General features: G+C 34.6%; 1 protein-coding gene and 1 pseudogene across 6 annotated transcripts in view; one reads left to right on the top strand and one right to left on the bottom strand.

Moving 5' to 3' along the window:
• The window catches only part of GREB1L (GREB1 like retinoic acid receptor coactivator), a 224,638-nt gene that overhangs the window by 113,533 nt on the left and 94,516 nt on the right, over positions 1-16,589 (top strand). For all 6 annotated transcript variants that reach the window (XM_039844894.1, XM_039844875.1, XM_039844890.1 and 3 more), the window contains 4 exons: positions 2,431-2,590; positions 2,799-2,996; positions 11,960-12,136; positions 16,040-16,216. In XM_039844894.1, the coding sequence (XP_039700828.1) occupies positions 2,434-2,590; positions 2,799-2,996; positions 11,960-12,136; positions 16,040-16,216 (709 nt within the window). In that variant the 5' untranslated portion in view covers positions 2,431-2,433. The remainder of the gene's footprint in view (positions 1-2,430; positions 2,591-2,798; positions 2,997-11,959; positions 12,137-16,039; positions 16,217-16,589) is intronic.
• Positions 8,133-8,251, bottom strand: LOC120589529 (uncharacterized; annotated as a pseudogene).

Genomic DNA, 16,589 nt, shown 5'->3' with positions numbered 1-16,589 from the left:
TAAGAAGAGGCAAGATTTCCAGAGCATTTGGTGCTCTGGAAAAAGGCTAAAGGTCCACCTTTGAAGTGATTCTATTTTTTCCCATGGATAAGAAATCCCATAGTTGACTCTATGCTAGTTCCTAGTAGTTTTCTCTCTTCAGCAACAAAGGAAAGAGAAATGGCTATTGGATTTTGACTTAGATGCATAAACTAGTGACACAACATATTTCTCTTGTGACCCTCACCCTGTTTTATCCATGTGTGGTTCTGCTTTTGAGCTTTAGAAAATTTAAATGTTTATGGTTGTACTGATGGGAGTCTTAGAAGCTTTGACAAAAACTTGTTATTTCAAGAAAGTTTCATTTTATAGACTTTGTTGATTTCCTTCCACTTACAACATAATTGGGTAAGGTACATATACTTTTAGTATGTACTTTTTATAAAAAAGAAACATAGCAATTTACCATGACATTTAGTTTCTTAATACCTATTATGAAAAAGGTTGCCAAAACATGATTCTGGCTTTTCCTCCAAATCATAGGAATCTCAAATAAAGCTTCCATAAACCCAGCCACTCTGATGGAAATCTCTGTATTTTACTCACAGCTACTCTGGATCATGTAAGAAGCCTTCTTTGCTACATAGAGGCACCCCAGAGGCACCAAAATCTCTTATGGCGCTCTTGTGTATTCTCAAGGCTGGAAAACTTGAGAGTAGAGTTGTGATGTGCTATGCATCCCCCACTTCTCTGCTCACGAGTCATCACCACTGGATCTTGGTTCCCTCTCCTCCTGAGCCCAGACACATACTCAGTGTCCTTCTCAACCAGTTCTCCAGGGAGTTAATCAGAGTTGGAATTCTAGATGAAATGTACTATTTACCTCTCACTTTATTGAAAAAAGTAGGATATTCTCAAAATTGCCTTTCTTGAAATGAGATTTACCCAAGTTCAGCCTATACAATACTCTAGGAGTACAGGATTTGTCATAGCTAGATATTGAGTCCTGGTTCCAACCCTTACCAGTTGGGTGTAGTGGGTAAGTCACTTGGCTTCTCCAAGCTTCAGTTTTTTCATCTATGAAGTGATGAAATACTGAATACTGAAGACACTGAAGATAAATAATTTTTATAAAGTGCTTAGGGTACTACCTGACCCAACAGTTCTCAAACTTTTCATCTCAGAACCCCTTTATACTCTTAAAATATGAATTTTGTTTATGTGGATTATAATTTATTAGAAATTAAAACTAAGAAATTTAAAAATATTTACTAATTTTAAAAGTTTACAATAAACCTATTATGTATCAACATAAGTAGCATATTTTAGGAAAAATAACTTTTTTCTAAATAAATGACAATGGTAGTTTATCTGCATTCACTCTGTTATATCACACATGCAGCCTCTGGAAAATTTTACTGTACCCATATGAAAGAATGATATCAAAAAGGCAAATAATATCCTAATAATAGTTTGAAAAGAATTTTGACCTTATAGACCCCAGAAAGGGCCTTGGGGACCTCAGACTATACTTTGAGAATTATAGTCAATAGTTAGCACCTGATAAATTATAGTTATTATTGATATGGAAACTTTTGTAACTTGAAAGTACTATATGAGTCTTAGCAATAAGAATTAAAGGTCATGGCTTCTAAACTTCTTAGAATAAACTTTTCCTAAAGGGTCTCAAATAAGATTGTGATTCAGAAGGAGGAAAAGAAGCAACAGTGTTTTTCAAATAATTGCTAGTAATGTATGAATGAGTCCTCTGAGTTTTAAAAGGCTCAAATCTTGGCCCTTTGAGTCATACTTCTCTTGCTCAGGCCCACTTCCACATCTGGAAGTGTACTTTCCCTTCTAATAAAGCTTTTCTTTTCTGCTGTAAACAAATTAAAAAATAAAAATAAAAGGCTCAAAATCTTGCTTTCAGAAATTTGTAAATTAAATATATTATCCTAAAGCTTTCATTTTTTTCCAGAGAAGAATCTTTCTTTCCCTTAGGGTAATAAGATCTTATTAGCAAGAGAAGTAATTAGAGATTTATTCTGAAACCACTGATAGAGTTGATACGGGGTTAAAACTGGCAGCCCACTAGTTTTACAGTGGGGGTGTAACCTAGTTATCACCAAGTTGGGCTTCACAATAACAGGTCAATCCTGATTTACTGGTTAGAGAATGTTCATGTAAAGTATTTATTACTGTTTCATTCTTAGATACAAGATTCTTTAAAGTGGTTTTTTGTAGCGGGGTTGGACTGTAAAAACAAATAGCAAATGTGATGTGGTAAAATAATTTATACAAGTTATCTGAACAAGAAATATATGTATAATTCATATCTTGATAAGATATATGGATATAGTTTATGTCAGATATATGTATACTTTGCAGACATATGGTCCTCTAATTATATCAATTTTCTCTTCCTCTTTTTCTTTGGGGGTGGTGGTGTAGACCATGGGGAATTCATATGCTGGGCAACTGAAATCTGCTCGATTTGAGGAGGCTCTCCACAACTCCATAGAAGCCTCTCTGAGATGTAGTAGTGTGGTACCACGGCCAATTTTTTCCCAGCTATACTTGGACCCTGACCAGCATCCATTCTCGTCTGCAGGTAAGTTTCTCAATCCTGTACATTCTTACACTTCTTTTAAAAGAAGTAGGCCTTCCAAATCTGGAGACCTGTGAAATAAATTGGTTAATTCTTAGAAAATGCTAGTCTCCCTGTCTTCAGATGTCTTTCAGAATTATGAATTTTTCCTTTGGCTATTTTTCCTAAACATCTTTTTATTAAATTAGCTATGATTTCTTTGTTTTCCCAGATGTAAAACCCAAGGTGGAAGATCTGGATAAAGACCTGGTACACCGCTACACTCAAAATGGAAGCCTGGATTTTTCTAACACTCTAACAGTTAATGAAATGGAAGATGACGAAGATGATGAGGAAATGTCTGATTCAAATAGCCCACCAATTCCCTATTCACAAAAACCTGCCCCAGAAGGGTCTTGCACTACAGATGGTGGGTTTCAGATTTTTTTTCAATCCCTCTAATATTGAATGGCCAGCTTTCAGTCATTACATGTGGTGTTCAAGGCTGAAAACCAGTAATTACAGAAAAGAATGAGGAATAATTATGCTCTTACATTATTTTCTGTGACTTCATAGCAGATGTCTTTAAGAAAGGCAAGTGTTATCACCCCATCTTACAGATGAAGAGACTGAGATTCACAGCAGTTGATGACTTTTCGAGATGGTATGTGGCAGTGGCAAGCCTAGACTCAGGTCAGGGTTTTTCCAGTGCTCCAAGTACTTCCTGCAAGAATAGTACTACTTTAGGAAATTTTTTTAGTGTTTTCTTTTCCTACCCTCAGAACAATAACAGAGATAGCAAGTGTTTTATATTTACCTTTTCCATTTATTTTGAACACTCATCCAGTATATTGTTATCTATAGAAGAGAAAAATGTACATATTTTGATAATCCCGTTTTATTTTGTCAGCTACCAAAGCTTTAACCACACTTTTAAGAAGAAAATACTAATGTAAAACATTTTCAGTATTTCATGGTTTTGGTAATGTTACAACTTAAATTATACTCTCTTCCTTCCATTTAATGGCGTACAGTGCTATTTTCTGGCCTTCCCACTCTAGTTAGTATGTAGATTCTACTTTATCCATATAGTATATAACTTTTATACCCAGACTGACTTGAACCTGGGGCGATTCTAATGCATTTAAATCTTGGGGGTGGAGGGTGAAGAGAAGGAGAAGGAGGGGGTAAGATTTTCAGGACATCCCTTGTACAAAGCTTAGAATGTAAATAACTTAGATAAACTAGAGATTCAAATATGTAAAGCCAAATGAATGAGTTTGCACTGTTTGGAAGTTTTATTTTTCTCCCTGATATCTCTGTCTCTCTCCTTCCTCCTCCCTTCCTCCCTCTGTTTCTCTTTCCAATTCTGATAAACTACAAAGGGCCCTAAATCCTCTACCTAGGAGAGATTTGGAAACCTGAATAATCCTCCTTGCAGCTTATCTATGCCTGATCCATTACCATTGGCCTCTAGCAATTAAGTACTACTGCTCTTTGAGTTGAGCCTGCCTCTAGCACATCATTCCCTATGAATTTACTTCCATATATGATTGGTTACTTTTGCCCAGACTTAATATAGTATAATATATATCAATTTTCTCATTATTGATGTAATACAAGCCTTTATACCAGCAGAGGTGTGGGAGGTGACTGACATTAGTTTTCCACTTACCTGTTTTGTATCCATTTTCATGCCTTTTATTTAATCGATCAGTTAGCTCATATTTATCAAGCAATAGCTAGAAGTTGAAATAATGCTTAAAATATCGTTAGATTGTCATTAAGAATCTTGTTATATGTAAGAATTAAATAGAACATAGTAAAAGCTTTAGAAGATCATTTAAAAATGTCAAATTTTATACCAAAAAAATGGGTGAGGGGTTCCCCTGTTTTTCCTGTGCACTATATATGGTTTTAGGTTTGCCTTTTGGGGCATCTGGCACTACTGGTATTATATATAACCAAGTATGGAAAGCTATTTAGGACTCACCAAAATATAAACTCAGTGATCTAGCAGATAGCAAGTGTTTCATGAACTTCAAAACATGAGAACACTAACCTTACCATGTAGTGATTCTGTAAACTATAAGGGAAGAGTAATTGTTATTTTAAAGATAAAGAAACTTATTCAGGTACAATTTTTCTGAGAAAAAAGAACTATCTCACCCAAGCACAAGATTCAAATTCTAAAACGACCCAGAAACACTAGTTCTACACTTAAATTCCATCAACTACTTTGGTTTCTTATAACTAATTTCTTGTGCATTATTTGTTTTTCCCACTTTAATTCACGTGAGAGTGACCATCAAAAATAAAAAGCATAGTTTATAATTTGATATTTATAGTTAGTCCATAGCTGTTTCAATTTGGCTCATTCTAAAGTAATTCTAAGAGTCTTCTCACTCAAAGGCAGAACAGCCCTGAAATCTTCTTTAATAAAATTGTCAGTGAAATAGGGCAATATAATGCCGAGCTTGTTTTAGCGGACCCCCTTCTATGGGAAATCCTCTATTTACTTAAGGCTTTAAAGGAAGGTGAAGCTATTTTTAGAGACAATTTAGATAAGCAGATACTTAACACCTGATAGGCTTCTGGGGTTTACCATTCAGATGTAAATTTTGGTTGCTAATTTCTTATGTAAATTATTGGAATAGTGTAGGTTCCTACCCTGCTGGGAGGCAGTTGATTGTCTAAAGGGGTGAAGGGCAACCAAATTTTAGGTCTCCAGATACTGCCTTGATTACATTCGTTAGTGTTTACAGCTGTTTCAGTAAACTTTCCCCTCCCCCCATTTAGATTACTCCGTAACCTTCAAATTGGAGATAATTGGAGAATGCAAATCTGGTTCTGTGAAGTGAAAACCTTGGCTGTTTTCTTAAGGAAATGCAGATGAAGTTTATAAAGAAGAGCCCTGTACTGTTTTTTTCAAAAAATTAAAATCATTTGCTGCAAAAGTCTTGGGTCTAGGGTAACATTTCACTTTTACTCTCAGAAAGTAAAACTATTTAGGGGGCACATTTGTCAAATAAATTATTTGTATGCCCACCTCACTGATAATTTTCTTTTTTTTGCATACTCTTTCCAAGATTTTCCAATAGCCTCTAAAATAAAGATCAGGTCTTTCTTTCAAGATCAGTTCAGATGTAATTCAAAATTATCCTAAAGGGGAGAGTAAGGTTTCCTTTTATTTTGTTTGCAATTTTAATTGAGATTTAATGTTTGATCTTTATTAGGTGAATAATCTGATATATTTCTAATAGTAGAAAAATAGAACCACCTGTTACACCAGATATTTGGATCCTATAGGTCTTGAAATATAATCACATTTCATAGAATCTTTAGCTATTCACATAGCTTATTTTCAGTCTGTAAAAAAATAAATATGTGCTTTACATAATGTTTTTCTTAATTGGGGATCCCTGATGATATATTTTCTATATAATTAGCTGGTCTAAATCCCAAGAATGAGGGTTTGGAGGAAAGTTAGTTAATAGATATCACAACAAAAGGCCAGACCATTGGCAGGTGAGCATGTTCCCAGAATCACTTCAAACTGAATTTAGGAACTTTTGATTGATTTTGTGACCATTTTTGGCCTTGAATTGATTTCTTTCTGACCTTGTTCCTACACTCATTCTTACCTACTCTTTTTCTATTTTCTTTTCTCTTAATTAAATTGCCTGTGCAGCTTATGTTGGTAACTAGAAGGCAAGAAGATAAAACAGGCCATTTTTAAAATAGACTTTAAGAACAGTTTCAGATTTACAGAAAACTTGAGAAAGTAACAGAGTTTCTCCTGTTGTTAACATCTTACATTAACTAAAGTCTATAATTTGAGTTCCTTAGTTTTTACCTAATGTCCTTTTTCTGTTCCAGAATCCCATCCAGGATACCACATTGTAGTAGTATACCACATTAGTTGTCATATTTCCTTATGCTTCTCTTAGCTGTGAGTTTCTCAGACTTTCCTTGTTTTCGATGACTCTAACAATTTCAGGAATTATATAAGTCAGATATATTGTAGGAGACCCTCTTTTGGAATTTGTACAATGTTTCCCCCTGATTAACGGGTTATAGGTTTGGGGGTGGAAAATCACAAAGGTAAAGTGTCATTTTCATGATATTATATCAAGGGTCCGTGCTATCAGCATGATTTATGACTGTTGATGTTGACCTAGATTTCCTGGCTGAGGTGTAGTGTTCTCTCTACTCTTTCCAAACCATGAAAAGATGTCACTGTGCTTAACCCACACTTAAGAAATAGCAAGTTGTTGTTGACCTCCTCAAGGATGGAGTATCTACATAAATTATTTGGAATTCTACTACATGAAAATTTGTCCTTTCTCCCTCATTTATTGATTTCTTCAGGTATTTATATCATTATGTACTCATGGATATTTATTTTATGTTTTGAGTTATAATCCAGTACTGCTTTATTTTATTTTGTTGCTCAAATTTTTCCATTGGGAGCAATTTTATTTGATTCCTGACTCTTCTACATACTCTCATCATTGTAGGGGTTTTTAGCATAAAGTAAGACATTTCCTCTTTTCATTGTCACAGGCACTTCCTAAAAAAATTTTTTTTTAAGAGGAGGAGACTGAAAACACATGCTTCTCATAGAATTCAGTCATTGTTAAATAATAATTACTTTTGACCTTTAGGTGTTCTCATAACATAAATGGGAAAACCTTCAAAGTCTGTAGTACTAAAAACTATGTGATTCTTAATTGAGTGGACTTTGTAGTTTTCATTTTTCCATAGAAACCATTCTGAAATAATCTTCATTCCATAGAAAATCCTGCATTCTTCAGATATTTCCACACTGTATCTTCTCGACTTTCCCTGTTTAGCCCAGAACCAAAATTGTTGTTTCCCAGTAATTTCCCTTTTGCTACAATGTATTGCTTTGAGAAATACCATTAGAAATGTCACTTTAATCATGGGTCACCTTTGTGGCTTGCAAAATCATGAATTTTAAGGATTCATCAGCAGTAGGAGATAGGTGGATGCTGTCATAGCCTATAGCTGGCAGGGGCTGGTTTATCAAGTGCCCCCAGGATTCAGCCTGGAAAGTTGGGTGATAGCAGTCAGTAAAAATAGGCCAAGAAGAAGCTATAGGAGCGTGTCCTATGTCAGACTGAGGGAAGGTAAAGCATTATATGAGTCAGAGAAATGTTAATGAGAATGAGGAGCATCTAGCTTGGAGTCAAGAGACCTGAGTTCTAGTTCTGCTTTTTCTGCTTGATGGGTATTTAACCCTGGGCCATTTTCTTAACCTTTATGGGTCCTAGTTTCTTCATTTACATACTACAGAGATTAGAGTAGTTACCCAGTCTTCAACTCACAAATCTCTCTTATAGTAATATATAATCTTTTGAACCCCTCAGAAATTTAAAAACTGTTGTTATATAGCATGTGATAAAGAATTGATTTTAAGTAGAAAGTATTTATTTTAGATCAACTAATTATTATACTTTTTTTTTTAGGTGAGGCAACCCTTGGTCGACCTCACAGATTGCAAAGACCTTGTCAGCTTACAATCTCATTTTTTTTTTTTTAATGCCTACAGCACCTGGTCTTCCTAAGTGGTCTCCCATCCAAGTACTAACCAGGCCCAACCCTGCTTAGCTTCCGAGATCAGACCAGATTGGGCTTGTTCAGGGTAGCATGGCCGTAGACTATTATTACACTCTTTGATATTCATGCATACAAGAAAAATTGTCTATATTTTATCATTTAATAATTGCTGTTTAATTTACTTTAAGTTGGTTCTATAAGAAAAAGCATGTTTTGTTCACAAATTCAAAAATAAATGTTATACTTGTGGGGGGAGGTGAGAAGACTAGCTAAGAGCTAAGTGTATTTAAATGTTTTCCAGCATCAAAAAAGGGTCAAAGTCTACTGTTAATGCCCACATTTGGAATTTCTACATTTTATAATTGAAAGGATATACTAGTTTATTTTTTATAATTTTTATAATATAAAAAATATAATTTTTTATATTTTTGAAAAAGTTTCAGATGGCTCTTTGCAGAATTTCTCTGCAAATGACATACTTTTCTCTCCCACATGAAAAGCCAAATTGGATTATAATGACTAAATGTTTACTGTAATTTTGGTTTTTATGGTGTCCTAGAAACATTGGTGCATTTTATATAATCTTATTTAATGAGTGGGGGTAGCGATCTAACTTTCATATCTAGCAAACAGTATCTTTAGGCACATTTGTAAAATTATTATTTTTGCATTCATTAGCAGAAGCAGTATTTCCTGAGCTTTTCATCATTAACCGACAAATCATCGTGGGTATAAATTAAGCAATATATCAATACTATGACTTATAATAAAAACAACTTAAAATTGTGTTGTAGTCAAAACCATACTCTGATATATGGTTTAACTCAGTTCTGACCTGAGTTTATTTAACTAGTTTCTACTATCCCTACAGGTGTAAGATGGAACATCTTCAGAACATTCTGTTTTAAAAATAGGATATTAGAGGGAACACAATTTAGGTGGCAAACTGAATCTGTGTTTCTAGGGCTGCAATTATTTTTGCTCGAAAAAGCACCTTTTAAAATAAAAAAATAAAAATAAAAGTAGGATATTAGAATAGTTATTTATTAGGTTTTAGAAATTGGTAATGCTATCTAAGTTTCACTTACAGTTCTCAGGTATTTTGGAATACCTTTATGAATCCATGGGAGTTTGCTAACCGCTTGTTGGGGAATGCTATATCTGATGATCTTGAGGTTCCATCAACCTCTGATGGTCTAAAAAGTCTTGTAATAACTTGCAAATTGATACAAATTGGTACAAACTTATGGTTTCATCTAGTTTACTCTTTCTAATACAGAGTGAATGAAAGGCATTGAAAGGTTGTATTACTACTTAGTGACATAGAGACAACTCTCCAAGCATTCTGTTTTCCATCAGTAGACAATCGTGAACCTCTCATCACTGAATTTATCTACACAGTTTGGGAAGATATTTTATATGTTCTGCCTTTTAGAGCAAATTATAATAAAGGTGATACCTCTTAGGGGAAATGTGTTTCTAGGTTTACTGTCTACATACAAATTAATAATTTCTTTGATTAAAAAAAATGAGTTGCTCCTTTGAGGACTTTAGAATGCCTCCTAGATTTAGTATTTTAGGATTTGGTGACAAAGTCTTTGTTCACCCCTCAGAGTTTGAGCTTTGGATTATCACTGTTTTTAATTTTTTTTTTTTTTTTTTTTTGCTAAGTTGAACAGCGTCTGCTTTCACATAGTAAACTTCCCATGTCTTACATCACTGAACATTAGTGGACTCATTATTAAGAAACTCATTAAGAAACTTGGGCAAGTTTCTTAATCTTTCTGAGCTTCAGTTTCTCCATCTATGAAAAAGAAATAATAGTCCCTACCTAGAATTGTTGAGAGGGTTAAATAAAATAAGCTATACAGTGTTTAGTACTTACCTAGCTTATGTTAATGCTCCATAAATTTTAGCTTCCATCAATATCATCATATCATCATTATCATCATCATTATCAATTTCAAACTTCCAAAGTTCAGAACAAACTGAGTCCTGTTTGTAATGGGGGTGAGAACAGCAGATTTTTTTTCAAGGGGTTCTATGTATTCGTAGGCTCCAAAAATGTTTGTAAACAATAAATAATATGACTCACATGTGTAAATGACTTTTTAAAATAAATATAGATATTGTGAATAATAAAATACAGAATTATTTAAATTTGTTAAAGAATTCACAATAACATTTTTATATTATTTTTCTCAACTCATGAACACTAAAAGTTAAATTTGAATTATTTTAATGTTAAAAGGGGATCTACAAGCTTGAAATGGTCGAACCCCATTGTCTTTATCATTTTAGTCTTTCTTCTGTTGACTTTTTCCAATTTTATTATATCTGCTTTTGATGGTCCAGACCATATAGTAGATTTATGTGCACAACAGCTTTATACAATGTTTGGATGTTGTTTTCTTTTCATTTTTCATATACTAACTAATGGCATCTCATTGTTTGTTGGCATTTGGTTAACATGTTATTAAATGATGGTGAAAGAATATAACATGGTTCTTCCCTACTTTGTAATGGGTGATAATAATGGTGATCTCCTCAGGTTTGTGTGTGGAGAGTTAGGTGTCCATCCTCTATCTCTCATTACTCCCTGAAATAGCACTTATCATACTTTTGTTCAGCTGCTTTGGGTTGCCAGTGACAGAAACTGAACTCAGACTACCTTAGGTAGAGTGAAGAAGTTATTGGAAGAATTCCAAAGTAAAAGGTGTCTTGACCAAACCATGGGAAAGGCGGATACAGCTGGGCTTCAGTGATCCAAAGTCTGCCAAAACATTCCCCCGGGCCTCCCATCTCTGCTGACAGACTTCTCTCACAGGACAAGGAACAGAGTTGCCACAGAGCAAACCAAGCAGTGCTCTCCCTAGCTCCCATGTTCAGAATTTTTAGGGAAACGGCTTTGATTGGCCTGATTTATGTCAGGTGCCCAGCCCTGGGCTGATCAACTATGACCAGAAAGGTGGGATATTACAGTGGCCAAGCTTGGATCAGGTGCTAGTTGCAGGTCAATCTAGAATATCACAACTCTCCTGAGAAATCACATAATTAGAGCACAAGGAGGATCATTTCCTGGAAGATGTGGACATTGGTGATTTACAGCAGAAAATAGCTATCCTCTGTAATATTGTTTTGTGATTATCATTTCCTTATACATTCTTCCAGTTAACTACAATATGCATTCTTAGAGGAAGATATATATATCCCCAGGCCTAGGACAGTATTTTTTGCAAATGATTTTTATAAATAATGAACTAATAAATACTGTAATACATTATGGTATCCAAAGCTTTTATGTAAAGTTTTGTCTTGTCATGTCATGTCATAACTAGTGAAAGTAACCTAACAGTTCTGAGTTCTGGTTCTAGCCCATTTATTTATGAGTCACCAAGCTCTGAACTTCAGTCTCTTCCTATGTGAAATGGAAAGCATCTCTGTTCTATGATCATCTCTGTTTAGAGAAGTGAATTTGAATTGAAATTTAAAATACCACAGTATATGCATATAAAAGTTACACACGATAATCAGACCATGTATTTGCCATGTATTTGTCATTTCCTTACTTGTGGACAGAAAATATAAAAACCATCAATGTTGGCTGAACCAATCAGAAATACTTCCTTTTAGTGTCATTTTCAGTTCTGCTCACAGGAGCACATATAATAGATTTGTCTTCTAGTTGGAGTATATGAACTTTAAATTTAGTTCTTAATAGTGCTTCTCACAAGTAAATCTACCATCCAAATGGGCAATCAAGAGTTGCAACCTCCCTAAACATTTCTCTATGCCCTTACTGGTTTTTAGGTTTTTGTCAAGCAGGAAAGGATTTGCGTTTGGTATCTCTGTGTATGGAACAAATTGACATCCCAGCAGGATTCCTCCTGGTGGGGGCAAAGTCTCCCAATCTTCCTGAACACATCCTGGTGTGTGCTGTAGACAAGCGATTCCTACCAGATGATCATGGAAAAAATGCACTTTTAGGTAAGTATGTCACACCTATAAACTTCTTTTCAAGATGAGGGAGTTAAAATCAAGTTTATTTTAAATTATTACAGTACTTTTCAGAAATCATGGAATTAGTTGGGGATTATATAGTTCAGATCAAGTATGAAACATTTTTTACTTTAGGAACATCTTAAAAGTTAGCTTTTTATTTTATTCATTCTCCAAACACTCACTTTAATGAAGAGACTTTTTAAACCAGGCAATAAAGGACAGCATGCAATTTATCAAAAATTAATATTTTGTAGAACAAAGTATTCACTCTCTATAGAGTCATTTATCTGGACTTGATGTTAAATCAACTCTCAGTTATTCAACTGTGGATTATCCACTTTGTAAGTTATTTGTAGTTTTTCCATACTACCCATTATTCCTAACTATACTTGGTTAATGTGATTCTCATTTTATATTTAGCATTTAGCATTTAGTTCACCCAAAATAACTAAGAATATATATGTGTGTATAGTATTTATATGTGATGTAAAATGTATATCTTTATCTCAGAATTATTTACTTTCTGGTATTTGAGTCTGGGCTTTTTTCACAACATAGCTTCTCTGCATCATGGGAAATAGTAGATTTATTTTTTAAATTATTCTTAGTGATTAAAAAGACAAGGGGCACATGAAGTTTGTTACTTTCTTTGCTACTGTGTTTTCCCTGGGGTTGCTTTTGTTTCCCAGAATATCTCTTGCTGTAGATGGACAAATAGATATTTTCAGCATAAATATCAATAAAAAGGAAAAAGAAGAGGGCGATGAATTCAAGTATTGTATTGTTTGTGAGCTATATTTTTATTTGTTTTATTTGATGCATTCTTCCTAGTTTTACAATGTCATCAGAAAGTCTAGAAATATATAAATCAATATCTTGAGTCAGAAAGTGACCCTGCACACACTTTATAAATGTTCTTTGAATTACAGTTCAAAGCCTTCTGTTGGTTTATAGTAAAAGAAGTGGCAATTTTTATTTTTCATAACATTTTCATATTATTTTTCTTCTAGTGAAATTGAGTAGATGGTTTAATATAGAAGTCTAACAGTAAAATTTATACATTGCACTAAATTAGCAAAGAAAGTCAAAGCACACTATTGATCATTTATTCATTCAACAGTATTTGTTCAAAATGTACTATGTGATGGAAATCATGCTAGGCTATGATGTGGGGGCATAAAAATGATAAGTCATAGCCCTTTTCCTCACAGAGCTAACAGCCTAGTTGGTTGTAGCAAAAAAAAAAAAAAAAAAAACCTTTGGGAAACTTCTTTTTAGCATATTAAAGCATCATAGTTTCATTGAATGAAACAGTTCATATGTGGCTTGACTGTAGACAAAAAAAGTTTCATAATTCTTTTTTACTCAGTAATTCAAAACTAGATGAATTCTACTAGTACAGGAGTCCCCAACCCCCAGGCCACGGACTAGTACTGGTTCATGGCCTGTTAGGAACTGGGTCACACAGCAGGAGGTGATCAGCAGGCAAGTGAAACCTTGTATTTGCAGCCGCTCTCCGGCACTAGCATCACCACCTCAGCTCCACCTCAGATCATCAGGCATTAGATTCTCATAGCAGCACTGGTCTCTGGTACCAAAAAGGTTAAAGAACACTGTCCTAGAATACATCATGGAAAGGACACACGAAACACCATCAGAATAACAGATTTCATAATCTCGTATAATCAAGAATGACACCAAAGACTACGGGCTTTGGAATTGGAGCTGGGTTTAAATCCCAGATTTGCACTTAGTACTTTAAAAACTTGAGAAGCTACTTATTCTCTTGAAGTCTCATATTCTTCATCTATATAATGGGGCCAATAATGCCTACCTTGCAGGGTTGTAAAGATCAAATTAAATTGATGTTTATAAGGCACCCATTCAGCACAGCACCTAGCACATTGGACTTGCTCGTTAAATGATATTCTGCCATTCTATCATATTTATTAAATACCCTTATAGACATGCGACTTTGCTTAATTCTCACATTAATCTTTTATGAACTTCTGGGACCTATCAGATAAGCCTCATTTTTTGACACTAATTATTTTGGCTGAAAGGTTTTTACTGTGTTTTCAGTGTGGTACATCTGCCTTACAAGTGAGGCAGTTTTCCAAGGCATGGTGGTCACACCACAATATAAGTTACACAGAGGCAGTGATTTTATCTTCTTTGTTCTGGGCTGAAAACCTGGTACCTGAAACAGTGCCTAGCACATAAAGAACAAGTATTTGTTGGGTGGATGGATGGATGGGTGGGTGGATGCATGGACAGTTGGATGAATAGATGGCTTTAGAAACCTGGTAAACTAGACAGCCATTGACAATTTTTATTTATTTTTGGCCTGCAGCTCAAAGATATTGAACAAATAGCCAGATGCTCTCAAATGCAATCCACATCTAAATATATTTTAAAGAACTTATAAAATTATATTAATGTTTACATTTCTATAAAGTAATAGTTATAAACTAATTACATAGAATTACTAATTTTATGTAACTGATCACAGATTATAACTATCTCTTGTTCACCACTGTTATTCCAGTGTTTAGTACAGTGCCTGGCATATAGGTAGCTGATCAATAAATAATTACTGAATAAATAATAATAAATTGGACTGCTATTTCTAAATGCTCTGAATTGATTATCTGCATTCTGAGATTGGGACATTGTAAGATATTCTGTCTTTAATCCTGGCCTTTCTCTTCTCTTCTTATCTATGTTAAATATGTAACAAGTTGGTTTGGGGGCTTAAAAAGAATATATCACTTCAGTGAATTTTCAATTAGTTGTTGTATATAGAGATATTATATTTATGAAATTTAGAATGCCCTTTCCTATTTATAACTTTTTTGTACTTGTTCACTATATGACAATACATGTGTGATGTCCTCATCAGTCACAGCCAGAGGAACTTACCCTGCTGTCTGCCTTTTCCTCTTATGTATTAAGGGGGGACTGAAAAGTTCATTTCCAATAAAGCAAAGCATGGCTTCTCATCCTCCAAACTTTCTCCATTTCTTCTTTCTATGTTTCCCTGCTCTAAGCAGGTCATGGAAAGTTTCATTTTGTTTGATTAATCTAAGTGAGAATTGTTTGGATGTTATATCTAAAGGAATAATAAACTAGTTGGAGTAAAAAGGAGTTGAATAAAGAGGAAATGAGACTCTCAAGAAACTCATGCTAGAAAGTACAGCTGGCTCTCATAGAAACTGGAAAGCTGACAATGTCCTGAGTTTTCACATCACTGCCCATGCTCTCCTATCTGCAGACCAGCTTCCTCATCACATTGCTGTTTGTTCTGTCCCACACCTTAGCTGACATGTGGTTGATCCCAGCTTATGTTCCAATTTTATAAAACCTTATTAATTTAGGGCCCAGTACCACCTGACTGATTGTTTTAGTAATTATTTCAAAATTTTGGGAGAGAGACTGTCCCAGATTGGGTCAGATATTGGTCCACAGTCTAATCAGCTGTGGCCATGGAGGCAAGTCCACATGGTGGGCAGGGCAGAGAACCAGGGCCAGCAGGTTCTCTAAAAAGAGGAATGTGTGGGGAAGAAATAATGGACATCTCTAGGACCAAACTTTTTCATATTTTTATGTCAACTATATAAGTTCTATCACATCATATTATCCATTCTGTTTCCCTAACCGTTATTCTTTTAGAACATTTTAAAAAATTTAAATTATTTTCAGTCTTTCACTGTTAGGAAATAACTCTGATAAAATAAATTTTGTACCTGTTTTTTTCTTTTGAATTATTTCCTTGAAATTAGGAACTCATTGGGTTAAAGACTGTAAATATTTCTGTGCTTCTTATATGTAAAAGTGTGATATCAACGTACAAGACCACCAATAACTAACTTATTTTCCTCCTTTCAGGGTTTTCTGGAAACTGTATCGGCTGTGGAGAAAGAGGATTTCGGTATTTCACGGAATTTTCCAACCACATTAACTTGAAGCTTACCACCCAGCCAAAGAAGCAGAAGCACTTAAAGTACTACCTAGTCAGAAGCTCCCAGGGGGTACTGTCAAAGGGACCTCTTATCTGCTGGAAAGGTATCATCAACTTCCTGGAGAGAAAGGAAGGGAAAGAGAATGAGGATGTTACCCATATGATAAGTGGCCCATGCAAAATTCGGAATTCAGGGATGATGCAGATAAATATCCCAAGTTCAGAAGGCTATCCAAAAATTTAAAGCCCTCTAGCATGTTATTTGACTTGCTTCTGATTTTTAATGGAGACTAATCAAGTTTATGAAAGTGCATGTCTCTGTGTATTTCTCTTGGGAGAATGAAGTGCCACTCTCGGAAGAAATGGACTTTCTGCAGCTCTTCTGTCATTTAGAGAGGACCTCAAAATATCAGTTTCCTAGTTACATGCTTTTTCTACTTTATTTGATAGGTTCTTTGGTAACTTTCAAGCATCTAT

The sequence above is a fragment of the Pteropus medius genome, unplaced genomic scaffold, assembly GCF_902729225.1.
Source record: "Pteropus medius unplaced genomic scaffold, Ma_sr-lr_union100, whole genome shotgun sequence".
Lineage (NCBI taxonomy): Eukaryota > Metazoa > Chordata > Mammalia > Chiroptera > Pteropodidae > Pteropus > Pteropus medius.
The sequence above is the reverse complement of the archived record's forward strand: the minus strand, read 5'-3'. Positions and strand labels throughout refer to the sequence as shown.